Here is a 26421-nt window from a genome sequence, read left to right on the forward strand (position 1 = left end):
CATTAATCAAATTCATCATCAAATAAGATCATAAAATGTCTACAACTTTGGACCAAATATGATTGTTAGCAGAGCCAGACCCAGCATTGCAGGAAAATTACATCACTTCCTACATTTTTCCCCAGAAATTATTCAGATTTTTTTTTTATTTAGAAAATTAGAATTAGCACAGAATACGAAACAGGTGGAATCAGGTGTGCTGCTGATCATTTAAGTTTTAATGAAAACCCGTAGCCACTCCAGCCTTTTTTGAATAAGATTAGACACCCCTGATCTAAATGAAATGATGGCACATGAGTCAGAGGACTAGAGGCTTATTCTTTCTCCAATAAGAACACCAGCCTGTTTTGTCCAAATAACAAATCCACTTAATCATGTGTCGCCCCATTTCCAACGTCTCAAAGGTTCCAAAGGGCTAAGATGAAATCCAATGTGTCAGTGCATTTGATTTGTGTCTTGCCCTCCCTCAGTTCTCTAAGTTTAAAACCAAGCAATGTTTATTGTGTGTTCATGGTTTGTTTTATGTCATTCATAAATTTCACCTTTTCCACAACCCGTAAAGCAGATTTCCTGTTGAGGAGACGACTGTGTTGTTTGTAATGTAACTCATATAGCTCCAGACCCCTGCCCCATCGTTTCTGTTTGTGTCTCCTTTTAACCCCTCACCCCTTCTCCCCTGCAAACCACCATCACACAGCAAGAGGAAACCATAGACACCAGTGAGGGGCGGATTGGTCTCCTTGGAGACTGGCGAGAGGTGCCTGCAAGTGTGCAGTGGCTTCTCCTCCTGCAGTCTTCTGCCTCACTCTCGCTCTCTCTTATTCTGTCCTTACTAGCGCCACTTAATCCACAATCCACAATTTATCTGAGGGTAAAACCTGACATGTTTAGGCTTCCTTAAGTGATACTTTGATAACTTAAAAAGAGATGCAGCAAAATTAACATTTGTGACTGAAAACCAAAATTGGACAAAAGGAAGCAGAACACAGATTTTTGAAGGTTTTCTTTAATTTGACCACTTTTTTTACCAGTGACAGATTCAATTTGAAATTGCAATATTCCAGCGGACAAACCAACTACGCAGAATACATTTACTTCAGCAGTGCAATTATCAAACATACCTCATAAACATACCTCAGCTGTGCTACTCAAGTCCCATGTAAGTGAAATTTACAGAAAAAGTGCTAGACTAATTAGCTCAGTTAACATTACTATCCTAGCCCTGTACAGATTGTATCTTTCAGCTGGAAAGCAACCAGTTTGTAAAAGGGTAGTAAAGTGATAAGTGTGATAAGTGACGTTGAATACTTTATTTAGTACAAGTTGTGCTAAAAATGAACAATTTTTAGTTGCTAAATATTTACGGTTGCCAGATAATCGGTGCACCCCTAGTTGTAACCACTATAAGTTTCCTAAAAAAGGGCTAATGGGTGATTGCTTGTGTAACTATAAAACGATTGTTGCTTAGTGTAGCAAACAGGGAAAGTCAGACCCAGTGTATCTCTACCAAAGTGTGTTCTTTCTGTGTCTTTGTCTGTGTGTCTCTGTGTGTGGTTGTGTTTATGTGTGTGTGAACCCTCACTCTGAAATCTGCTGTTGAACAATGTTCAATTCTCATCTCACTCCAACTCCAGGTGTTCATACCATTTCTGTTGCACTTCCATTGCTGAATTACAGAGGCTGCCATATAACACTGTGCTACTGAATGCAATAGATGCTCACTTATGCTTTATGATATGATAGTTAAGGACCCATTTCAACTATATTTTGTAAAACAAAAATCTATTCATTATACAAATAAGAAAATGGCAGTACAGTAAAGTGGATTACATGGATATACAGTATTCTTTCCCAGATATCATGCCCATGTGGGGCCTGTATGGTTAACATGTCCATGGGGTTCATGTTGGCCCCACATCTGGATGTCTGTGGTGGGGCTAGGAGGGGTTAAAACACTGGCCTTTATGGGTTGGACTTTGCATGCAGGGCCTAGATGGGTCCCATGCAATATTAAGGTAGGCTGGGATGGCCATTTTTGAAGCTTAACTGGGTCCAAGTAAAACACATATATAAACTTAGGGCTGCACAGCATCACCATCACATGGTGCACATGCATAATAGTTACACTACAGGATGTGCACTGTTACATAAGGTAAATTAAACCATACTTTATTCATTTTCCATTACATATATACGTTTATTTCTGCCAAGTATTATTTTTGTTACTCTTCTGGTACATGCTAAATCATTGACTTGTGAAATCTGTTAAAACCCCTGTATTTTAAATATCAGTATCTTGCAGCCCTAGTATAAACACTCTCAGAGCCCATGCCCGCCTGGAACCCACCCTCAAGCCCATGATCCACCCCTGTGAGCCCCACATGAGCATGTTGGCTGGGTTGTTGGTAAACCAAGTGCTATACAATACTATTCCCAGTCATTCTGACTGAAGATTGCGGTATTATTAAAGCACAGACTACAGATATAGACTCTGCTCTAAAGGTTATGCTTTACTGTACATGGTATCATGCCTTTCACACCTGATGTACCTGCAGTAAAATGTTGAAAAGTGCAACCTGAAACCTTGTGTGTACCTTTTAAACCTTTTCTGTTCTGTTCTTTTCTCGGCTCTTCTTCTCATCATCTCACCTCATCCTTCTTTCGTTCTTTTTTTCTTTCTTTCCTGTCCGCCAGGTTATTAGGCTGCTCGAAAGAGTCACAACTCTAACCAGTGTGAGTCTGTCAGTTGTCACAAAGAGCTCTGCGCATCTTTGAGTCTCGATCCGTGTAGTGGCAAAACCCAAAGTGCTTTCTGCCAGTCAGTCTAGCCTAGCGCCTGTCCAGCCGTTACCCTTCTCACCCAGCCTAGCCTAGTGTCTGTCCAGTGCTTAGATCAGCCAAAAGCCCCCAGCTCAGCTTCACTTTCTGCCTCTACCGTTAAAGAGCTGGATCCTCACAAAGTGCCAACTGCCCTTCTCTGTTTTTTGTTTTTTTTTCTCATTCATAATTCAGCCTTTTAGTTAGAATTTCTCTTTGCTGGATGTAGATAGAGCTGCTGCAGATAACAGTTCACTAATAGCCTATATTGTGCTGACTCCAGAGGCGAGGGCATTTGGTACTTTTTAGGATGTGAATTCTTTAAAGGAGACTTTTCCTACTACACGATAAGTTCTTCAGTGGCCATGAATGCATCACCTTTTGCTGACATACATCATTCAGCTGTGGAATGAGAAAACAAAGACAGGGCTCTCAAATAGTGAGGCAGCATGATGATGCCAAAAAATCAGATACTGTAGTATGTACATTACAAACATGTTAGTGTTAGTCGGTCTGTAGTCGTGGGAGAGGCATTCATGGCCACACAGTGCCTCACCTCTCCCTAACACTTTGCACAAACACACGGGATTGTGGGAGTGTCAGTGTTTTGACAGTGTCTTGTGGTCATATTCAGGTTCCAGAATGGACCAAATGCACCAGCAGGAAGGAGCGGAAGGAGAAGAAGGTGGAGAAACCTTTCTACTCCGACTCGGAGGGAGAATCTGGGCCCACGGAGTCGGCTGACAGTGGTAACTATAAACACACTGTGTTTAATTCATTATTATTTTATAGAACCCTTAAAAATATCTGCATTTAGAAAAAGAAATTGACAATGAATATTAACTAAACAACTGTTGACATCTAATTTTGGGGAAACCTTATATAGGAAAAAGTAAGTGAAACTGTGTAAGCCCTATGTTAATAACTCCGAGAGCTAATTAGCAATTAATTGAAGGCACAAAAGGCCAGCTACTGACAAAGAAAGAACGATTGGTTGTGTGAACAACTGCTTGATCATACATCCTTTGGAATATATCAGAATATGCATGAAGCTGGAAAAGAATTTAGCATAGATAAAGAGCTAGATCTACATCAATCAATGGTTAAACAAACATTTTTCAAATATAGGAAACTGTGGACTGTCAATAATCTAACAAAGAGAAGGCATCCAGTTAAGAACACTCCAAGAGGAAAGTGTGCAATCCTAAGAGAGGTGTCAAAGAACCTGAGGGCAACAGAAGAAGAACTACAGACATACTTAACAAACTGCAAAAATAGCTTTTTTATGTGTCCATCATTAGAAAACAAATAATTAACAGGAATGGTGTCAATGAAAGAACACTAAGGAGAAAGTTGCTGCTTTAAAAAGGACGTATCTTGGTTCGGGGCAGCTTTGTCTTAGGGCCTGGATGCCTCGTGCTCATTAAGGAAACAATTAATTCAAATGCTTAGACATAGGTCCTTTCTTACACACTTCCCCAGCGTGTCACAATGCTCATTGCTATCTTACACTTCGCAAACAGTCCATTTTCGTGCCTTGCAACGGTAAAATAGCATCGGAGCTTAAAAATATATCTATGCCGATGGGCGTTGTGGTCTGTTCAGGTGAGGTATGTTCAGAGAAATTTATGTCATACATTTTGTGGCTGCAAACACAGGTGCACCACTCACTGATTAAAAACCTGACAACAATCACCCGTTAGACATTCATTCCTATCTTGGCAGTAAAGGTGTGCCAGCGAGCACACACACAAGGACATGCAGCAGTGCACAAGCCCGACTTTTACATCAACAATAAACTGAATGCACAATAAAATATCATTGCTATTACTGTAAATTACCTATTTGCACCTTCACAGCGTGAATAAGCAGCTCAGGTCTGATTAATTAAGAGAATTTTACATGCCTCTGCGCATTTCAAGCTATGCAAGGTGTATTTTGGTCCTCAAAAATACCAAACACACACTGACACCATAAATCATGCTGTGCGGTGCACGGTTGCCAGCTTTCCTATTGATTGTTAAAATACGCCCCATTATGTGTTATTGTTTATTTTGGATGTTCACATACTTGTTCTTAGGACTGCAGGTTTAGAAATTGTGTTTGGTTGAAGTAAAAATACTAAAACAAAACTCTTAAAACTATTTTTTTGTTTATTTCCTCTGCAGAGTCAGACACAGGTAGTGGGTCCGAGAGCGGCAGTGAGGAAAGCGGCTCCGGCTCAGAGAGCGAAGAGAGTGAGGAGGAGTCAGAGTCTGAGGAGGAAGAGGAGGATGAAGAAGATGAGAGAACAAAGAAAAAGAAGAAAATAGAAAAGAGCAAACCTAAGAAACCTGAGAGTGCTGAGAGGTCAGAGTGCTTTCCATTCTGTTCTATGATTTCTGTTTTATTAAAAACTCCTTAATGCTTGAAGTGTTTTCCTATCCAGTGATCAGAGCAGTGGAGAGGAGCAGAAGAGGAACAGAAAAGTAGTAAAGGAGAGGAGGAGTGGCTCTGAGTCAGAAAGCGAGGAAGAGAGCGAGTCTGAGAGCAGCGAGTCGGAGTCTGAGTCAGAGGAAGAATCAGAGTCGGACACTGACATCAAGAAGAAGAAGAAGGTTTGTAGTTATTGAATTTTGTAGTTATTGAGATGTTTCTTGATCATGTACAGAGGTGGATAATGAAAGTTATGTTTAGTCAGACTAAAGTTCTTATTAGGCCTCATTTTGATTTCCTGTGTATCTGCATGAGGAGAAACCTTATCATAATAAGCCCATGTCATATAAAGACATATGGATATGGTCATCATATTTATTTATATATGTATAACAACTGTTATGTAGTATGTGAAGATTCACAGTTCTATCCCCTGTCCACATATGGCCAACATTCTGCAAATAAAGCTTCATTTAATACTTTGTGTGATGTTACAAAAAATAGAGAATTTCTGTATATGTATATTATGATTTTCATTCATAAACTTTAAGCTTTCAGTTTATGTGCAGATAGATTCAGCTCCACTGCAGAATTTGATAATTTTTCATATGAAATTAATATAAATACTACTATTGTAATGTACTTTGGTGTATATTTACATTTTATGGTTATGAGGTTTTTTTTTATTTCAAGTAGACTTTTACTGTAGTACGGATTTAGTGTACTCTACCCTCCTCTAGATTTTCCATCCTTCATAAGTCAACATGGTGCATTTGTTTAGACAGAGTACAGAAACATTATTGATATTACAGTCTCCTCAGCCCAACCACTGCAACAGTATTCTCTTTACTATCATCCTGTAAAACCCTCAATCTCCTTATACTATTCCATAGCCTGCAGCAAACCCACCCCCCTCTAAACCTCAGTCTGTTTGACTGATAGCACCATATTCAATCTGGTAATCAATGCAGCGGACAAGCTTGGATACAGTAATCCAAATTGTGCATTAACAGAAATGTTAATCCCATTGTTTATGTTAATCCCATGTTAATCCCAAGCCATTTACTAGTTTTAATGGTTCCCTATAAACAAGTCATAACTGAAGAAAGGCACTATGCACTATGCTGGACTTTGTTTAAACACACCATGAGCCTCATTTTTAGATAAGACCAAGCCACATAATAATACAAGCATAATACACTTTAGACTCATTTAAAATAGAAATTTTTCATATTTTTATATGCATTCCTTCATGTCTATTAATTTACAGTTTAGAAAATAATAAAAAATAAAGAGAAAAAAAAAACATTAAATCAGTAGGGGTGTGTCCAAACTTTTGACTAGTACTATATATCTTAAATCTTTCTCTCTTTTCCTTGCAAAGGATTTAATCCATTGTGTAATTAAGTTATATGACATGGAAAAGGCCACATGCTGGCAAACTATTTCTGATTTTAGACACTTGTATTAGTTTATATCCTATTTCCTCTTTGTCATTACAGGCAGCTCCATCAAAGCCACCCCCAAAACAAACCAAAAAAGAAAGCAAGAAAGAGACCAAGGAAATGTCGCTGCTAGATCTGGATGACTGTAAGTATAATTTTTTGATTATTTAAAAAGATTATTTATTTAACATTTTTAATAAGCATTACTGACATTGAGTTAGAATCATACATTGCTGTATATAACTCATTATTAATATTAATGATAGTCTATTAACTTATTTATCTTCTCTTCCTCAGTTGATCCCACGCCTTCACCTCAAGTGACACCCGTCAACAACTTCCTGTCCAGCAGTTTAGTGGCCGATCTAGAGGGTCTCTCACTGACCGACACTGTTTTAGCCCCCACTGTAAGCTCCATATACACTGTAGTTTTTTTTCAATATTTTTTTATTTATTGGTCAGCTCAGTAAAGCTTAATCTCTTGCCCTCATGTTTTTAGACCATTGCTCCATCCAGCTCAGTGCGGATGTACGAGCTGTTGCACCGGATCACAGGCGAGGGTCTGGCAGTGGAGTACTGCTTTAGCCGGCAGCCCTTTAGTCCAGACCCTCACATGGTGGCAGTGCAGATCCAGTTCACCAACAACACCTCGTCAGAGAGCAAGAGCCTGCACATAGAAGACCCCAAACTACAGTCTGGCATGAGGATCAAGGAGTTTCCTGAAATAGGTCAGGACTTTGTCCTTGAAGTGTTTTATTCATTAACATGTTTTCACAGGATTTGGTGCTATTGTTTTACATAAATGCTTCTAAAAGGGACAACACAGTGATATTATTTACACATGGTCTCGAGTGATCCACTGCTTATTTCTCTTTTCCAGAGTTGTTACCAGCAGGCGAATCGGTTAACGTGGTAATGGGAATCGATTTCTGCGACTCCACACAAGCAGCCAACTTTCAGCTTTGGTGGGCAACTAACTTTTATTTCAGCTGTACTTTTTCTTTGTCTGCATTTTTTGTTTTTCCTAGCTGTTTCAGATCAGTATTAGATCGGTACCCAACAAGTATAAACACTTAACTTTGTCTTTGTACATAAGTTATTTTTTGCAAAAAACAGTTTCCTCAAATGAGGACAGTTAGTTATTTTAAGATTTAAAAATGATCCTTGCCATTTGGGATCAGGAGGACCATTTATTCCAAAAACAAAATTTTATCTATATACAGTAAGTAAATAAACTTGTTTGAACATAAAATTTGATGAGATTTTTCCTGGACCATTTTTTTAACGTCTGGACTGGCTGTAGATACTTTTGACTGGGATTCTCTTCATCTTATTTTCAATCAATTGAGTGTAATGTTATCATGTGACCACTAGATGGTACATGCAGTGTCTCCATATGAGGCCAAAGGGTCAAAGTAAAAAAAAAAAAAGGTATTACGGAGCAGAGAAATAGAAACATAATGTTTCCATATGAGGACGCAGGATCTCAAGAGATTAATGGACCCTGTAGGTCATTGAGTCATTAAACCATTAGCATATTGAAAAGTTCTGTTACCATTTTTTCCCTGCTTTGACCTGAAGTTAACACTTTTATACATTATACTGTTTTGTTCTGAACATCACTATAGTATAAATATATTGGTATCTAAATTCCAATAAATATTTAAAATAATTGTAAGTATTGTAAATTTACTGAAAATCTTTTTTTGTATTGAATTTTGTAATTCAGAAAGATCATTGACATTAAAGGTCACCTTCCGTCGTTTTTTCTTTCATTTTAAAATGTCTAGTTGTGGTCTCTAGTATGAATAAATGACATGTGAGCCGTTTTTGTAAAAAAAAAAGTGCTCAGGTGTCTCTGTATAGCTCTTTTTTAATGGACTGTTTTAGGGGTGTGTCCAAAATGACCGGATTCCAGCTTTGCTCATGAATATTCATACATGCAAACAGCATGCAAATATCTCTCCTCTGATTGGCTAGGAGCACTGCGACGCCCCTCCACCGCTCTGCCGCTCACTGCCTCCCACCTCCTAACTGATGAGCGGTGATGTTGCGTCGCTTCAGCTCCGCCTCTGGGAGTTTCTCGAGCCAAGGTGGGCTGGTCTGTGAGTTTCTGCCTACGTAGGCAGAAAGATAATTCAAAATTCACCCGTTTTTCGGAGGGGGGGAGGGGGGATTTCTTTGCTTAGCTCCTGCAGACAATGGGGGCTGCAAAACAGTTTAATGTGCAGGTGTACACATTCAACTCGGAGAGACCTACTGTATTCCACAAAAAACAAGAAAAATCGGATTTTCGCGGAAGGTGAGCTTTAAACTAAACATATCAGATTTGGAACATTTCTGTTTATCACTGGTTGTGTGTGAGTTTTTTTATGAAATGTATTATTTCTTTCTCTATGAACACTTTAGACCCTTAATTGTGTATATTTCTATTAAAGGAATACAATATGAAACAAATATGAAAAAAAAAAAAAAGTAAAAAACTGTAGAAATCGAGTCGAGAATTCTGGGTACCCTGCAGTAGTGCCAATGTAGTTCTTTATTTTTACACTTCTTATTTCATTCTACCAAATTCAATGTTCAGTCTAAGTTTACAGCATTTGAGACTTCTGTTGCTGAGACTGTTTTATTGTTTTATCAGCACTCATACCCGGAAGTTCTTCGTTTCAATCCAGCCACCAGTGGGGGAGCTGATGGTACCTGCGTTTCTGACAGAGAACGAGTTTAAGAAAGAGCAAGGTGAGATCGGAAATGTCCTTGTATTTCTGTGTTGGAGTAAATACCATTTTGCTGAAATTAGATTTGGCTGAATTACACAAGATGTGAACAGGATGAAGTTAAATGTATGTAATGTATGCTTATTCATTTTTATCTGCTTTCTTGCACATAGCCATCATTATTTGTGGGGCCATCTGGTCTCAGGCAGGCTGGTCACAAGCAGTTGCTCTTATGTTAGCATGTAACGCTACTATACATGCTGCGTTTTAGCTTAGCAGGTAGATTAGAGTCTTTTAATGGGCGGACCATTTACATGCTACATAGAGCAACGTTTTACCATCCATCAGATCATTCATTCTCTCACACTGTTTTAAATTCTGACTGCTCAGCAGCACTTCATCAGTGTGGCTCTCTGCAGCAGCTGGAAGTAATGACTGTGTTATATTTAAACCTCTGTCATATTCTTCATTTTTCCCTCTGTGTGGGTTTATTCTGTTGCCGTCCAATAGAGACACTATTACATGGTAAGTTCCTCCTACAGACCTGGTTCCTTTACTGCTGATAGTCTGCCACTTGCCTCAATCCCACCCCTGCCCACCCCACCACACACATCATCAGCCCCCTCTTATCTTGCTCCCTCTGCTTCTAGCTGCTCCCCCTCATTGTCAGAGCTAGCTATTATCATGGTGACGGTGACCATAACTGTGCATTTGCTGTCTCACGGAACGTTGGGCGAACAGTCCGCTGCATCCCACCAGGAATGAGCTTCATGAAGCCACTAACGCCCCCAAATGCCCTACACTCTGTCCTGCAGGAAAGCACTCCAGGAATGCCTACACAAGCTGTGGAGTGTCTGAGTATTTTTAAACTCAAATTTAAGAATACTAAGACACTCTACTGTAACCTCTAATGACTGGTCGAGGGAGTAATGGAGGCACTGAAATGATGTGTAGGGGTATGGAGTTTGGTGCACCTACAGTGTGAGTCAAATAGTGACAGACACAGTGTCAGAAACAGCAACTAAAATAAACATGTTAAGAATGAGTACCACACTGGGTTATATATACAGAGACACAGACAAGGAACACCTGGGGGAGATAATGAGGGTGCGGGGTTAAAAGTAAAAAAATAAGGCGGGGCTAGGGCAGAGACAAGAGAGAAACACAAGAGAGCCATGTGCTACAGAGCACATACCTAGGAAAACAAGCAGACTGGAAAGAGAAGCAAGAACACAAGACAGAAACAGAAGAAAAGAAAGTAAAGAAGAAACATGACAAGCATAGGCTAAGGTGTAACCTCAAAATTGACAAAAAAAAACTCAGAATCAGAGCCACAAATTCTAGTAAAAGGAAGAAAAATGCACTCAGATTAGATTTATTTACAAATAACACAAAACAATGACACAAATTACAACATTAAACTAGTAGTGTCAATCGATGAAAAGAAATCATTAATATTTATCACAACAGAATTCTGTGAGTACTCAAAATTTATTACACTTTCTTCTCAAGACAAGCTTTATGCTACAATGAGCATTAATAATGAGCATTTATATGTAAATAAAAAAAATTGTGTTAGATTGGCAAAATAGAATAATGTTCTGTGATTTATTAATGACTAAAAGAGAGAGAGAGAAAGAGAGAGACTAAATTTCTGCATATATAAAAGGTAATCTTCCTTATGAACTCAACAGTAAGTGATGCTGTGTGTTTTGTATTGCTAAATAAAACTGCTAATGTGTCACCAGGCTCTGTAAATGTTGCCATGTTATTAATTTGCCATTAAAACCTTTTAATCAAATACGTTAACTAATTCACTTTGACAGCACTTCTTTAAATATTTTAAATAAAAAAACAGCATTGACTGGAAAAGTACACTTCCTGAAGGAAAAGCAGGAAAAGTGTTTCCAATGGATTAAAATGTGCTTTTAAATATACTGGCTAATTAGTGGAGTGGGTGCATCCACATCAAGACATTGTGCAAATAAGGCAAAGGCTATGAAAGAACTGTTCATACATACTGTAATATTTGCAAGTAAGCCATACATTTTGGTTGCAGCCTTTTGAACACCACAGTTTAGAAAGTATTTATCTCAGTCACAGGTGTGTTTAGACAGACAGACAGAGAGTTTGGTACCTCTTTGTTTGTTTTTATTAGATTAGACTCTAGACTCTAGATTAGACTCTGAAGCTGAACATGCTTAATAATAACCAGTGCTCCTCCATTCTGTTAAAGCTGCTCTGGCCTGATCTCTCTCTTGAATGTTGCGTCATGTGTGCAGACTTTTCTCTATGGGATTGTCTGATGTTTTGTTTACTCATCTGTAGGTCAGCTGATGGGAATGAATGAGATCTCAGAGAAGCTGAACCTGGGGGAGAAGTGTCAGAGTGACCACGCCATTGTAGAGAGAGTTACAGCCAAGGCTAACCTCAGCAGAGTGCCCTGCGGGTCAGAGAAAGAGAACAGGTACTTTCTACAGCACCACCGCAGCAACTACCATAAAGCTTTAGTATAATACATGTGCTATAGTTCATGTACAAATTCACAGTTCACTCTTTCTAGTATTTCTGCATGTCAAGAAAAGTATTAATATACTCTTTGCTTATCTACTTATTTCTTTTCTGCTGTCTATATGTTTCTGGCCTTTTGCTTTACTTCAGTCCTCCTCTTCCTCCTCCTCCTGTTTCTTCACCTGTGTCCAGGTTTGCTGGGAAAACCGTCAGCAGTGGCAGCCTCGTGCTGGTCACCGTGGCCAGGAAGGAGGGGGGAGGAGCCCAGCTCACGGTGAACTGTGAAAAGATGGTGATTGGAACGATGCTCGTGAAGGACATCCTCCAAGCCCTGACGCAGTGATGACTGCTGCTGCTGCTGCTTCATCTCGCATCCCCCACCTCACCCTGAGCTCACTGAGCCCATCAAGCATATATATCTGTAGCAATGTGTAGATGCTGCCTTGACCCTGTGTGCTGATGTTGGGCCAGCTTCCATTATTCAGTACTTACTCAAATACTGGTAACTGTTATAAGTGGAAACACAAAAGATCTTGGATCATTTCAAAATGATGTACATCGATTTACATTTATTTTTTAAGTCTGTAACGACCAGAACACACCTAAATATTAGAGACAGAAGGCCTCATGAATGTCCCCCCAATAGAACCTGTAATATCTTGTGATGTTTTCCTGTTTTATCTACAGTATCTCCTCCTTTTGGTGTGCAGAATGCTGCATGGTGTCTAATTTAAACATTTTCACACAAGAAAACCAACGCTTGCCAAATATCCAGAGCACAGGGTGTGTGGTTTGTTTAAAACTATAAACTATTAGTTTATTTAGTTACCACAAATGTAGAGCACAGAAAGTCTATCGGCTCTAATACATGGGCTTTATGTTACAATAAGTAATTTAGAAATGTAACTATGATGCTCATTTCAGGATTTAATGATATTTTATTGCAATGAACACTTCACAGCTCAAATTTAAAATAAAATTTATGACTATGATATTCTTGCAATACCCAATATTTCAAATAATCTACAGCCAGTAATCTACAGCCTTGGGCTTTGAGAGAATATAGACTTCTTAAGACAATAAAATATGATACATTTGCATCAGTATCCAATTAAACCACAGTGTTGCACCAAACACTGTATTTTCTTCAATCCTGCTCTAATAGCTTTGGTAGTGATTGATTAAAAATGATCTTATCCAGATTCTTAATGGCAAACAGATAAAGTAAATCTCTATCTGTTATATTACTTTCACAGATCAAGTAAAACTCTGTACACAGTAATAGCAAACTGAACCACCATAGACATGTGTTGAACAGTATCAGGTGTGAACAGTATGGCTAGAAAATACTAGGAAAGAAGTTTCCTCATATCTTGTTCCTAACAGCTGCTGTTAAGGCTGACCGTCCACTTCTTTGCCTACATGTTGGCAAAATGTAGAATATGTGCTTCATTTCTGTTGTGTTATTTATTTATAGCTAGTCTGAGTTTGTCTGCAACAGGAAATCAAATCTTGTCCTTTATTGTAGTTTTTTTCAATGCAAACCAAATGGGTTAAGTAGCAGGTTGAAATAGGTAAACTGCAAATCACCACGTTCATCTTTCTGCACTTTGTTCTTTTCTTGTTCTCTTTCCCCCCAGAGAGAACTCTACTGTTGAATATGCTATAAGAAATCTAAATGCAGAAACTTTTACTGCTGTTGCATCATGACATTGTTGGTGTAACCTTCATCCTGATAACAGTTAAACTTCAACAGTCAACATACAGCTGGAAGCACTCTGGACCATTTCTGAAGTGTGAATGGAGGTAGTTTTAATCAAACAATAATTATATTTGATGGTTCCATGTGATGTACTATTTATTTCTCCAAATATGTTTTTTTATGTTAAACAAACACTACTAGAACATAATGTCTCTGCCTTGCTGTGTGATTGTGAAATATTATAACTTTATTTATTACATTTTCAAATGTCAATAAAATTAAACATGTGCTGAGATTTTTGTGGTTGCTTAATAAATGTAATATTTTTAATAATATTTTTAAATAATATTTTTAAGTTGTCGAACTAACACAGTCACCAAAGGCCAGTGGCACCTTCTCTGCTTTAACACTACTGTTAAATCTAGTAAATAACAGATGAGTTGAGCTTTCATTCCTTAGTAACATTATGACATACTTTTCCTTTTGATTTGAATACAGAGACTACATTATCACTACACTGTCTTCAAAGTGAGATAGTGAAGGCAGCAAGGCGTCAAATTACTTTTTTATGCATTTTAGACACAGCGAATATGTGAGGAAAAATACAGTGTGGACGGGCTGTTTAACTGTGTGAAAAAGTGAAAATGGAGAGCCAAAGGGCAGCATAGATATGAGGGTCCGCTAAGACATTGGTGCTCCTATGCATCACCAGTAATAAAGCTAAACAAGAGAGCCACATCACTATAAATTCATTAAACTTTGTTCATCTTTATTTAAAAACCACATAACACATTAACAAGGAGCAACAGATACACTGCTTGCAGGAAAAGCAGGTGTAGCTGACATGGCTAATGTTACCACTTGTATGCAGTGGTGGTTCTTCAGCTGTTGCTTAGTGATAGCTTTGCAGTTTCTGTGATGTTCCATGTGCTATGGTGTGGCTGTGAGGCTGAGAGAACATTTAAAAGTCTTAAATTACAGTTTTAAAGCTTTTAAAGGTGATTCTTCTCTCTAGAGCTTCTCTGTAATGGCTGTAATGGTTCTTAACTTCGTAGCATAACTGTCTGAAACCCCAGATCAGCTCTGCATTCAAGATGCAGCATTTTTTATACAAAAGATTGCCTGGAGATTGTTGGGATTTTAGAGCACACAAGGCTCTATACTCAAAGGGGAGCTGTTTAAAAACACATTAGTCGGACCAGTGCAGCAGCATCAAAATGTCCAGCTGCTTCTAAGTCAAAGGTTTGAGGTAAAGTGTTTTTTAAAGACAGTCATGAAGGTCACAAAAATTCTTGTCCAAACTTCTAGTGAACATGCCTGGAGCAACAATGCCAAGGAAAGCTCAAATTGAAAAAAAAAAAAAAAAAAACATAAAGAAGCACTGACCAACATTGGACAGCAAAAAATAATATTGAACAGCACCAGGCATGTCTTCAGATTACTTAACTGCATGCCATTGCCAGCAGTTTAGAATGTGTAATATAGAGGACCAGATTTAAAGTGTATCAATGTACAAAATAATCACCTTCCTTAAAAAAATATATTTGGGCGACATTTTTTTTTTTTACCATTTATGCCTGTATTTTTGCTAGCAAGATAGCAATAGTAAGTACACACATTTGTGGCTATTGAAATTATAATATATATATTTTTTTATTAATTTTGAAATACGATGGTTCTATTGGTCGACTGTATGATAAACAATAACCATAACGACTGTCATGGTTTTTTTATGGTTTCTGAAAAACTAGAAAAATTATCAACTATCAAGGAAGGTGTCGAAATGTTGTTTATTTTATTTATTATTATTTGTTTGTTCCATATTAATTAATGAATTAATTTGTAATTTGAATAAATGTTTTATATTCCTTGTATTTATTTCCATTATTAAAATGTATTTATTTATTTAATTATTTATTTTATTTTAACATGTTGGTCCACCATAGTTTATTTATTTATTTATTTATTTATTTATTTATAAATTCAACAGGAATTAATAATGATGAAAAATAATAATGAATAATAATATTTATCAGACATACTTGTGTTGTTAAGAATTAACAGAGTTTTGGGATATGAACCACGCCTCAAGTTCCCTAGCTCCTCCCCCTGGTCCTATATATATATATACCTCCCAGGTGCTCCTCACCTACGTGACTTTCGACCTCGCACCAGCCTCCACCCCATCACCACCCTCATCTTAATCTCTTACCTAGCTGCGGGGGGGATTTGGCTTGAGAACCGTCCCAAGCTGTTCTGAACTGTACCCCAAGTATCATCATCACAGTTCCCCTCCCCGCATGGTGTAGGCGGGGTTCATTATAGCAAATATATGTTTACATTGTGCGCCCTGAGGAGCCAGAATAGCATAATTATAAAGAGAACTCGGATTATGGTACTGTGGGTTTAAAACTATAACCTAGTTCAACCAAGAATATAATAAATAAATAAAAATCTGAAGAGACGGGCTTTTAATTTGACATGCTTTTTTTCCCGTTGGCGGCTCGCGTGAGTCTCGCGAGAACTGCGGTCTTCACATACGTGGCCTTTTCCTGAAGCTGCTGGAGAGGATAGGTAGTGGAGCCGCTATGGTGAGTGTTTATAGTTCTGTGTGATGTTTAATTATTCTTACCTATGATCCTCTATGCGCGAACGTTTACTGAATGTGTGAGGAGCGTGTTCGTGGTGTGCGGGGGTGCGCGGTAATAGTGTTGTGTGAAGACTGTGAGTTGGAGGAGTGCTGCTAGCGTTAGTCGTCCATCAACATATCGTTAACTAGCTTCACCTGCAGTACAGCGGAGCCCTGAGGACAAAATACATGTATATTGTTATCGTCTCTGCATAAAGGGTTATAATTTATGTTTCTAAACTCAAGTAAATAACTAGCTAACCTAGGTTACCTAACTAGCTAACAAATTAAAGGTCCTGTCTATAAAGGCGCAGACTGACAGTCACATTCATTAATTTATTCATTCATTTATTAGTATTTGATCAGTTTATAAGTCACGCAGTTTGTTTGCAATGTTTGCATTGTGTTTGACTTACAGCTGTGTTCTTCTCAAATGTTCAAATCCACCCACTGACCAAGTTATTCCTCAGGGTTCTCTATTAATTCTGCTCCTCTCGTCTCTGCAGGAACTGGAAGCTATGACCAGATACACCAGCCCGGTGAACCCGGCTGTGTTTCCTCATCTTACTGTGGTCCTGCTTGCCATTGGCATGTTCTTCACAGCATGGTTCTTTGTGTATCCTTTAGATCCAGAAAGCATACAATAAATATCGGTTTGAAACATTGGCCACATCGTTTAATCGGAATTATATCAGCTGAAGTTAACATTTTTGTTTAAAAAAAAAAAATGTTAACTTCAGCTGATATAATTCCGATTAGGGGTGTGCCGTACCGAATCGTACACAATAATATCATGATGTACAAATATTGTTATTGCAAAAAAATACATTGAATACCATGATTTATTTAGTTATTTTTTCATTTTGAATATCTACTAAAGCAAGAGATAATATCTACTTCAATTCTGGATATATGGAGTGCATTATTAGTATTATAATAGTGTCTAGTAATTAGTATCATAGTGGTTTGTGATTTTTTTTTTTTTCAGTGTTTTGCCAAAAATATCATTATCACAAAAATACCTTGAAATATTGTGATTTTATTTTATGGCCAAATTGCCCACCCCTAATTCTGACTTTACTGTGGATTCCTATTTTTATTGTGGTATTTTGTGATGTGAAGAAGTAGTTGAAGTGCTGACGTGCAAAATTAATTAATTAATTTCCCTTTTAAGGGAAAAATTAACTGAAGGTACACGGTTACTTAGTTTTTAGGATTGATCCTTAACCCATTCTCCTTCAGATATGAGGTCACATCTACAAAATACACACGAGATGTATACAAAGAGCTGCTCATCTCACTGGTCGCATCACTCTTTATGGGCTTTGGAGTTCTTTTCCTGCTGCTCTGGGTAGGAATTTATGTCTAAAGGTGAGGCTTTAATGATCAAAGTTGTATATCTAAACATTGTTTGTCTAATTTTCTATTGTAGTAATACAGATTTTAAGCTATTTATATATTTTTGATAAATTGACAGTTGTATATTTGGATATCTACTGTGTTTAGTGCTTAATAGTTTTGAAAGAGCATATATGTATGTTTGACTTATTTATGAGAACATTGCAGATGACATTTCACTGCTGATGTGTTGTGACCTCAACTGAAGAAGATAAAATCTGTACATAAAAAGTATACTTACTCAACTGCCAGATCAAGACACTACTCTATGAAATACTATGAAAGTATTTGGCAAAATGTCAGCATTCATTTGGTTTAGCATTTTAAATTGTTATGGAATTTTTTATAATGAGTTGAAGGACATAGCAGAGCTAGCCTAGTCTGAAATTTATTGAGACTACTAATATAATACCCATATCAATTGACCAACAGAAAACAGTATACAAAAAACACCTCTTACTTTTACACCAAAGAAATCAAATGAGGTGTACTCAACACAAGGTACATTAGCACAAGTAGTCAGTAGTGTTCCTTAATGGGGAGAGGGCAAAATATTGTATTAATTACCAGATTCATTCACTCTGAGTCTTAGCAGGAAATGAATAAATTGTATTAAAAAAATGAATGAAAAAATGTAGAAATGTTCATCACTCAAAGCAAGCACATACAAAATGGTTAATAAGGCTAACAGCAGGTCTCAGAAGTATTTGTTGTGATCATTGGGAGGCTGGTTTGCACAAGTTTGACCAGTGGAACATCGCTTTCCCTGCAGTCATCTTGGCCCCTTAGTAGCTGGAATGACACCTACTGCACCCAGTCACAGTCCTCCAGGCATTGTTCCTATAGATACACAGTGAAGAGTGAGAGTGGAGACTGGAAAGTGAGTGAGCACAGGACACCATAAACCGCTAAGGTGTAACGCATGGAAAAAGCTGTAACAGAAAATATCCAAAATGTCAAACTTGTAGAAGAACAGAAAACACAACCTTCAGTTTTTACATGCGTGCGTTTTTTTTATTCCTAATATACATTTATAAACCATTAATCTATAAATAATTAAGTGTTAGTCTGACCAGAGGATGATTAGTTTCCCTTGTGAGGCTTGGTTTCTCCCAAGGTTTCCTACTCTAGCTCTGGGGGGACATTTTCCTCACTGTTGTCTTCAGCTTGCTCACTGGGGGTTTTATGTTTTGTTTTGTTGATCTTTTGTCGTGTGACTGGGTTCCTGTATAACTGCTTTCTGACAGCATCAGTTAATAAAAGTGCTATATAAAGATTTTATTTTTAGTGGAAATCGGTGTAAAAAGATTAATTTTATTTGATTTTTAAAAAAATGTTTTTTATTGGTTCATTTATCATTAAGTTTGACCAAATATAACAATCACCAGCCAGACTCAGATTATATGAGGGGAAAAAATTGTTAGACAGTGACAATAAATTGTGGGTTTTTCAAAATAATGAAAATAATTTTTACAGAGCACTGTATTGAATGCTATTATCATGTGCACTAATATCCCAAAATGTGTTAAATGTGTGATGTACAGCTTTTGGAATATTATGCAATAAAAGTGGCTAACTGAGTTTCTGTGCTGTATGTTACAGGTGTAGAGGGGCGATTTGAGAACGACATTCCGGGGGTCTGGCGTATTCTTTGGGCTTACACTTTATCACACAAACACACACACAGGGCATGAGAATTGGCACTGGATGGATGTCTGGACTTGGGGTTGATTTCACAAATAAAACAGATTTTGTAAGAAATTTGTCTGTATTTTTTTTTTTTAACAAGTAATGGTCAACTAAGCAACTTTTGCAGAATTTAGTCCTAGTTTGATATGAAGGACCAATAAAATTATAATGTTATGTTTGCATTAGCATAGCTATAGCTAGCTTGTACTGGTAATGCTCCAGAGTTATTATAGGAAATGCATTTTAATGTTTAATTAATTGCTGATAAAATGAAAGAAAAAAATATCTACTGTAGATTAAACTCTTCCCTATAAAAAAAAACGATGTGTACTTTGCTGCATTCACAAACGTTTCTAATAAAGGTAGAAACATCTCTAATCTCCCTCTTAATTGTAATTCGGTCTAAGCCATTGTCCATTTTCCAAGAATTGCTGTTCCACAATACTGTACTCCCCCTTCTCAGAGAACGTATTGGCTGGGTATTTGAAAACACTGGTCTATAAGCGTCTGGAACGCCATTTGTGGCTCCTAAACCCCCCAATCCCATCTTAATCTCATGGATAAGAATAGAGCAGTCTGTCAGTGCCACACTCGGCCAGCCTCTAAAGGCCACGGCCTGTAACCCTTCATGATGACTTGTACATTTTTTGTGTGTTGTAGATGCAGCATTTAATGCACATTCATCTTCACTCCAATGCACCTTTGTTCCTATCTATGCTATGAGTACGACTTGGTTGTAAATTTGTCTGCAGCATTAAAGAACAGAGAGTCAAAGTACCGAAATTTAAAACATTTTTTTTATCACCTGAACACAGATCTAAAGTTGCAGACATGAAATTCACAAAAGGAGTAAACAGTGTCACTGTAGTGAAAACTGAAAACCTACTGACTGAGATTCATAGCTATGCTGAATCTTAATGCTACCCTTTATTAACAGACAATGCAGGGATGTTACTACTGTACATTATGATACTGCACACTTACTGCAACCTGCATAATTACAAGTGAGGCACTTTTTTCACATTTTCTTAACCATTAAATTTTGAAATGGAACATATCCTGAGAATTCTCATTTTAGTTGAATGGTCATTATGAACTCAAGTAAAAAAGAAAAAAAAGAAGACATATAAAAGAAATAAAAATGAGACAGTAAAATAAGTCGCATTCACCAAAAACTTGCTCGGTTTCAAAAAAGGCAGACATTTACAAATATTCTTATCACAAGCACATCTTAAGACCTTTCAATAGGCATTTTTCATCAGTAGACCGAGACAAAACAACTTATAAAATATAAAATACATAAATAAATGTAATATTTGATACAAAATTCAACATTCAGTACTGTGAAATAATAAATATCAGCAGTTGAAACTGTGCCGCTGTTTGAAAAAAATATATATATATATTTGGATTTTCTAGATGCCAATTAAGAAACAAAAAGTACATAATGGACACTCATGATGTAGATATTTGTAATCTGCTTCATGAGTTTTGTTTATTTCTATGAACTGAATATGAAAGATTTTTTTTTTTCTTCAGTTTCAATGTCGGTGCATTTCGTCCCAAAGGAAGTCATGGACGTAGCATCATCCACTGTTGTATTAAGGTTATGCTTGTGCATGCATTGAGGCTCAACATGAGAGTCTCTTTAATTCCTTTTACTGCATTCCCCAGGGATCCATCACGACCCAAACACAGTAGTTTCACCCTAAAGATGTTCCTCAGGTCTGGATCACTGTCGAGCACGAGCAAAAGCATCACGGAGCCAAGGGCAATCCTCATATAATCTCGGATCTCCTAAGTACTCTGTTGTGCGCTTGTAGAAGTAATAGTATAATACAGCAGCTGCAGAAAACAAAACATTGCAACATCTGTTATTAAAGTGATAGTTGTTTTAACATAAATCTGTTACTAGGGCTGCACAATGTGGGAAAACTTTTTTTTTTTCAGGATATTTCAACAAAGGTGCTACTTTATGATATTTATAATACAATATGTTTATCCACTGGAACTGGAATAAAATTAATGAAATTGGGATGATAAATTAAAATCAACCACATTAAGCTTTTAATGCTTTTTGATACAAAAGAAAATTATCCACTGTTCATATTTATGTATCTCCAAGAGACAGATTATGTGACATTGCATAATGTACTTACTGTACAGTCCAGAATGTGAGTAACAAGCAGAAAAATAACCCAATAAGTGTATTTTGTCATGTAATCCTTACCTAGCCTCTGGAACACAAAGAGCACCTGTAAGCCATTCGTCCATACAAAACTATTTGACTCCATCCACCTCAGATTCTGTAAAGCAACAAAAATGGTAGTAATGTGGTTTAAGCCATGCTCTGTATATGTGTTCACTTTTCAAATTTCTAAATAGTAGTGGATGTTTTATATTGAATGTTTTACAAACTGACTGTAAAAAGTAAAGGCTGTTTAAATGTACAGTGCGTTTTGTAACTGGATATTAGGTACTTGTTTTGAGTTTAAAGTGTTAAATAGCTTTTTAACTCAAATACTGAATATAGGAATCAGACCTTGTTTTACACATAGTTAAACACAATATAGGGGATGATATTAGGGATGCAACTAATATTTGGCAACCATATAATTTGACCAAGTGTGTGTGAGAAAGTGGGGGGCAAAAAGTGAAAATACAGATTTATTTAGAGTAAATTATTTTAACCTTTTGTTGTATTAGTATGTCTGCAGGGAGGTAGCAATGTGCTGTGTTAAATCATTTTACTTGTATTTTTTTGTGGCGTGGTGAGGAAAGTGTCAAAATGAATAAAAACTATTTGTTCTTTTAAGTTTGTCAAAACAGTGCTGGAATGGTTGAGCCTATGAGGTAATGGTCCCATGATCCACTCATTAACTTTAGCCAGCATGATGGAAGCAGGAATGCTGGTAGAAAAAATATTTTAATAGAAATCTTATTAAATAATTTTTTTGAAAAATGTGAAAATAAAGGATATTTATTCACGCATTTACAGTCCTTTTAAGCTCTTGTAGTCTCTGTTTAGTCAGACTGAAATTTGATTGCTGTTTGGTTCAGAATAGGCACATTCACACTCAGTGCACCGCAAGTATTACTGGAGTTTTGTTAGTACTGATGGGATTTTTGGTTGTTGAATGCATCTCTGAGATATGAGTGTGCTATAACATGGCTCAATTGTGTCCAAGACCATCTTCTAAAACAATTTGAGTGATGGGATTTTTACAGAATTGTGTTTTGAATGAGCCTTTGGTGTGTTTACATTTGCATTTTTATGTAGTTTGTACTTCTACAGATTTAATCAAGAAAATCATACATATACATAAAGAGACCAGGCAAAAATGGACCATATGATACCCTGCCATTTTGTTACTATTTACAAACAAAATATTTGGTTCACCTAATATAAATGTAAACACCCTATACATTATAGACATTATATACTTTAACTTTACCACTGACATTCATTGTACTGTAGTGAAGAGCCAAAACAACTAAAACTAGGTCAGTGTTCAATTACTTAAAAACTGCACTGTAAAAATAAACAGCACTTGGCTTGGGCAAGGAGGTGAGGATCTTATCCAGTGCAATTCATTAAAAATATTATAATTAATGAAGTGGTGTTTCAGACATGTGGTACAGTGACAGGAAGCTTCAGATTATCATGCCCAACCTTTCTGGTAAAACCTTTCACACTAATTGACAACGGTTTACCGATCATTTAAAAAGAATGACCATATACTGTAATTGAACATAAGAAGGGATGTACCATGACCCAGCAGTGAAGGCTGATGCTGAGGGTGAGGTAGAGAGCAGAAAGCATCAGTAATGCTCGGAACCTCTCCAGAAGCAAAGACACCAGCCCCACCTGGAACACGTACGTGTTGAACATCATCAGGAGGATAATGATCACATTGAAAAGGATGGCAATGTCCTGGATTCTATATGAAAGAAAGTGAAAAAAGGAGAACCATAAAGCTCACATAACATGTAAAATGTTATAAAAAACTTTACATTTTTAAATTTACAGCCATCACTTAAAATGACTATCCAGTTTCTCAAGTGTATTGTGTACACATCTACCATTAATTTCTATTACATTTCGTTTTTATTACCCTCTTTCACTTACATGAAGAGCACTAGTTGGATGACTGGGGCTGCCCTCAGAAGTTCACTGAAGGAGTTCACAAACAGGTCAAAAGCCAAAAGAGCCAGCTGGATCAGTAGGACCAGCGAGTAATTGTTGGTCTGGAGCATCTCAGGGTTCAGTGTTGCCCCAGAGCTCCAGCCCAGGAGCTCACAGAGGGGGCTTTAGTAAGTCCTTCAGCCACTTTGGTGCTGGCTTCCAGGGGTATTCTTTTTGACTGTGATGGTAAACCAGCCAAAACGACGTCCTCAGCACTTCTCCATGCAAGTTTGTAAGTCAAAAAAGTGTAGTAAAAGAAATGTTGCTCTTTAGAGCAAAAACAGGAAGTGTTAATTTAAATGAGACAGACTCCTTCCAGTGATAGGATGTCTTGTCCTTTTGTTGAGTATTTCTGCTGGGGTACAACCAGAGAACTGAGGCCAAAGGAAATGGGTCAGAAGTTTAGCTGCACAGTATGTTTACAAACTCTTGCACATGGTCAGCTATAGTGCTCTTGTCACAACCATTGTGGAAAAGGCAATTTTATCTCTATTTATCATCTTGTCATCAGAATAGAAATCAGGCTGAAATTGTCTCCCCATCAGGTGTATTAAGTTCAATGGATGATGTCATCAGAAACTTTTCCAATGAGCTGAAATGAGAAAAAAAGGAATTGAGTTATAATTAAAAACAAAACAATACGATACTTAAATAACTGCCCACTTCTCTACTTAAGCTGTTTAAGTGATGTACACATGGACTGAGGATTGTACGCATACTCATTAATTCCCTACCTGCAGATAAACTCTTGTGCACATCAGTGCCACACTGGCCTCCTCTCCCTCGTTCATCAGCACACTCACTGTTCATCAGTCCTGTGAGTCACAGCCAGCCTCTATTATTCAAGGAGCTATACGCATGTAGGCAGTTTGCAGGCAGGCAGGCAGGCAGAGGTCACTCTGGGGATTAAGGTTTAATTTCACTGAGCGGAGAGAGAGACATCTTCTGTGTTCCCTCTAATCTCTACCTGACTCTTACTTTAACACACTACATAAAATACTATAGAAATGCACTGTCAGCTATCTTGAGAGGAGAGATTCTTCAAAACCTGTTCAAAACAGTTTCCCCTTTTCCCCCCTTTAACCTCTGCAGGACTGCCAGTGGCACTGAGATCTATTAGGAGGTGACTAGCAGAATCTCAGTGTGCCAGTCGGTGATGCAGTGAAACGGATTAAACCCTGTCTGTTTTACTAACACTGGATGAGTCAAAGCTTGCCTGGCATGAACTGCCTTCGGTCTGACAAACAATGTGACTGGCATCCAGCACGGTAGATCCCAACAAAGAGTTTGGCAAGCCTAAAATGACATCAGAGGTACAGAACAAGTTGTAGTACAGTTTGTTTACTAGTACAAGTGTACCGGTACTTGTCACATTAGTACATAACTCCTATTTTTAGAGATCAGCTTTGATTTTTTTTTTTAATAATAAAATAACACATCTACAAAGCCATCAAAATAACAGGACCACATATATATCCTTAATGTTATTTTTACTGATTGATTCACATGGAATCTCATATCTCATATTTATCTCATATTTACAGAATCTCATATCTAAACTTATATTTTTAAAAGTAAAGCTCTATAGCTTCAGACCACTGTAATGATATTTTTACATGCAGATTTGTATTTATTTTACATATCTACAATGTAGCTACTTCTGTAATGTGTATTTTAGATGCATGTAGGTTTAAATCTCTTAAACCTAGCTAAGCTAGCTAATGTAATTTTAGATATCTACAATTCGAGTTTTGACTAGTAACGATAATAAGATTGACACCAACTAGGCAGATATACATTGTGGATATCTGAAATTATAATTTCTACTAGTAAAAAGGACCGATAAATATATGCAACTGGAGATTATACTTGAGTAAATGTAATTTTAGATAGGTTAATGGTAACACTAATTAACGTTACTAAAGTATATGTGTAAGTTACCTGGTAATATGACTAGTCAGAATATCTACAGTGCTGTAAATCTAATATTGTTGCAAGTAATAAAAAAGTATTACTTTTATATAAGAACACTTACGTTAGCTGCTAAATACAGTTTGTTCTGAACACACTCGTTATTAGCTATAACCACAGACGTGTCTAGGTTAGCTAGTTAGATTACAGTTATTCAGCACTAACCTATATAGCCAAAACTTAACTAACTAATCAGAAAGTGCCAGGCGACTGACTGAGTTAATAATTTCGATGCCAAAAATAAAGGTTAGCCAGAACTAACGCTAGCTGTCTCGCTCACGGCACCGCTAACCCGCCAAACGGGCACTGTGTGTGTGTCGTGTCGGTACAGCTAGTAAGCTAATCGGGTACAGGGTGTACACGTTTACCTAAACTAATCTAATGAGGGAAATATGTAACTACAATACGTATAATTCGTCTCAATGTGCGGTTCAAGGTTCTACTAAACTCCAGGCTTCTCCAAAACCGAGCCGTTAACCTACAAACTTACGCTAAGTTTAAACCCAGCCGCACGCGCACCAGCGAGCTAATAAACCCGACTCTCCGCTGTGCGGTCCCGCGCGCGCGGCTCGCTGTGTGAGTAAAATAAGAGTGAACCGCATTAAGTTATTTACCTGTTTATTCAGCGCGGTGAGCAGCAGCGGGCTGTGTACTCCGGTGTGAACAGAACTGATTCCTCTCCTCATAAACAAGCGGACAAACCTACCGTGGCCAACAGAGGGACGACGACGTCTCCCATAGCAACTGACTGAAGTCAGCCTTTTTACCGTAAAGCCGCCTGTAAGAGCGCACCCTTATTTATTTTATATAGAGACTAACATAAGTAGGGTTAACAATCTGCTTCTCGGCAGTGGTTATAGGTGCACCCCCGTTAAAGTATGTGGACACATCATCCTCGCATATAGCACAGTTAAATCTGTGAGAGCGATGCAGTGGCAGAA

At 37.5% G+C, this 26421-nt stretch overlaps 3 protein-coding genes across 16 annotated transcripts in view; 2 read left to right on the forward strand and 1 right to left on the reverse strand.

Moving 5' to 3' along the window:
- Positions 1-13902, forward strand: part of LOC103041601 (adaptor related protein complex 3 subunit beta 2) — a 71741-nt gene extending 57839 nt beyond the window's left edge. For 4 of the 13 annotated variants that reach the window (XM_007235078.4, XM_007235079.4, XM_022671621.2 and 1 more), the window contains exons 18-28: positions 3452-3566; positions 4986-5166; positions 5246-5414; positions 6735-6822; positions 6975-7084; positions 7177-7405; positions 7558-7642; positions 9319-9416; positions 9905-9919; positions 11723-11861; positions 12056-13902. In XM_007235078.4, coding sequence (XP_007235140.3) covers positions 3452-3566; positions 4986-5166; positions 5246-5414; positions 6735-6822; positions 6975-7084; positions 7177-7405; positions 7558-7642; positions 9319-9416; positions 9905-9919; positions 11723-11861; positions 12056-12248 — 1422 coding nt within the window. In that variant the 3' untranslated portion in view covers positions 12249-13902. Of the gene's footprint in view, positions 1-2694; positions 2734-3451; positions 3567-4985; positions 5167-5245; positions 5415-6734; positions 6823-6974; positions 7085-7176; positions 7406-7557; positions 7643-9318; positions 9417-9904; positions 9920-11722; positions 11862-12055 lie in introns of all 13 variants that reach the window. The other 9 variants (XM_007235077.4, XM_007235072.4, XM_022671619.2 and 6 more) reach the window with 5 other exon arrangements.
- A 2190-nt stretch (positions 13903-16092) lies between these two features.
- On the forward strand, positions 16093-19395 carry tmem258 (transmembrane protein 258). Its single transcript, XM_007235086.4, has 4 exons — positions 16093-16198; positions 16743-16852; positions 17479-17607; positions 19237-19395. The coding sequence occupies exons 1-3, from the start codon at positions 16196-16198 to the stop codon at positions 17603-17605; spliced, it is 240 nt and encodes a 79-aa protein (XP_007235148.1). The 5' UTR covers positions 16093-16195; the 3' UTR covers positions 17606-17607; positions 19237-19395.
- A 703-nt stretch (positions 19396-20098) lies between these two features.
- Positions 20099-26238, reverse strand: tmem138 (transmembrane protein 138). Of its 2 annotated transcripts, XM_007235085.4 has the most exons (6): positions 26095-26220; positions 24244-24408; positions 23453-24101; positions 23093-23264; positions 21554-21629; positions 20099-21168 (listed from the first exon to the last, which is right to left on the reverse strand). In XM_007235085.4, exons 3-6 carry the CDS (start codon positions 23578-23580, stop codon positions 21056-21058), a joined length of 489 nt encoding a protein of 162 aa, XP_007235147.1. In that variant the 5' UTR covers positions 23581-24101; positions 24244-24408; positions 26095-26220; the 3' UTR covers positions 20099-21055. The 2 variants fall into 2 exon arrangements, with proteins under 2 accessions (XP_007235147.1, XP_007235146.1); XM_007235084.4 differs by lacking the exon at positions 24244-24408 and having other exon boundaries at positions 26095-26238.
- Positions 26239-26421: the final 183 nt, after the last annotated feature.

Source organism: Astyanax mexicanus, chromosome 2, assembly GCF_023375975.1.
Source record: "Astyanax mexicanus isolate ESR-SI-001 chromosome 2, AstMex3_surface, whole genome shotgun sequence".
In the NCBI taxonomy this organism is placed as follows: Eukaryota; Metazoa; Chordata; class Actinopteri; order Characiformes; family Acestrorhamphidae; genus Astyanax; species Astyanax mexicanus.

Excerpts from the sequence above, each read along its gene's own strand:
- tmem258 (XM_007235086.4), top strand. Across the intron at positions 16,853-17,478 it reads TTCACAGCATGGTTCTTTGT|ATATGAGGTCACATCTACAA; the intron begins GTATCCTTTAGA and ends ATTCTCCTTCAG.
- tmem138 (XM_007235084.4), bottom strand. The coding sequence starts at position 23,580 with ATGCTCCAGACCAACAATTACTCGCTGGTCCTACTGATCCAGCTGGCT. Across the intron at positions 23,265-23,452 it reads ATCCAACTAGTGCTCTTCAT|AATCCAGGACATTGCCATCC; the intron begins GTAAGTGAAAGA and ends TCTTTCATATAG. Across the intron at positions 21,630-23,092 it reads GCCTTCACTGCTGGGTCATG|AATCTGAGGTGGATGGAGTC; the intron begins GTACATCCCTTC and ends GTTGCTTTACAG.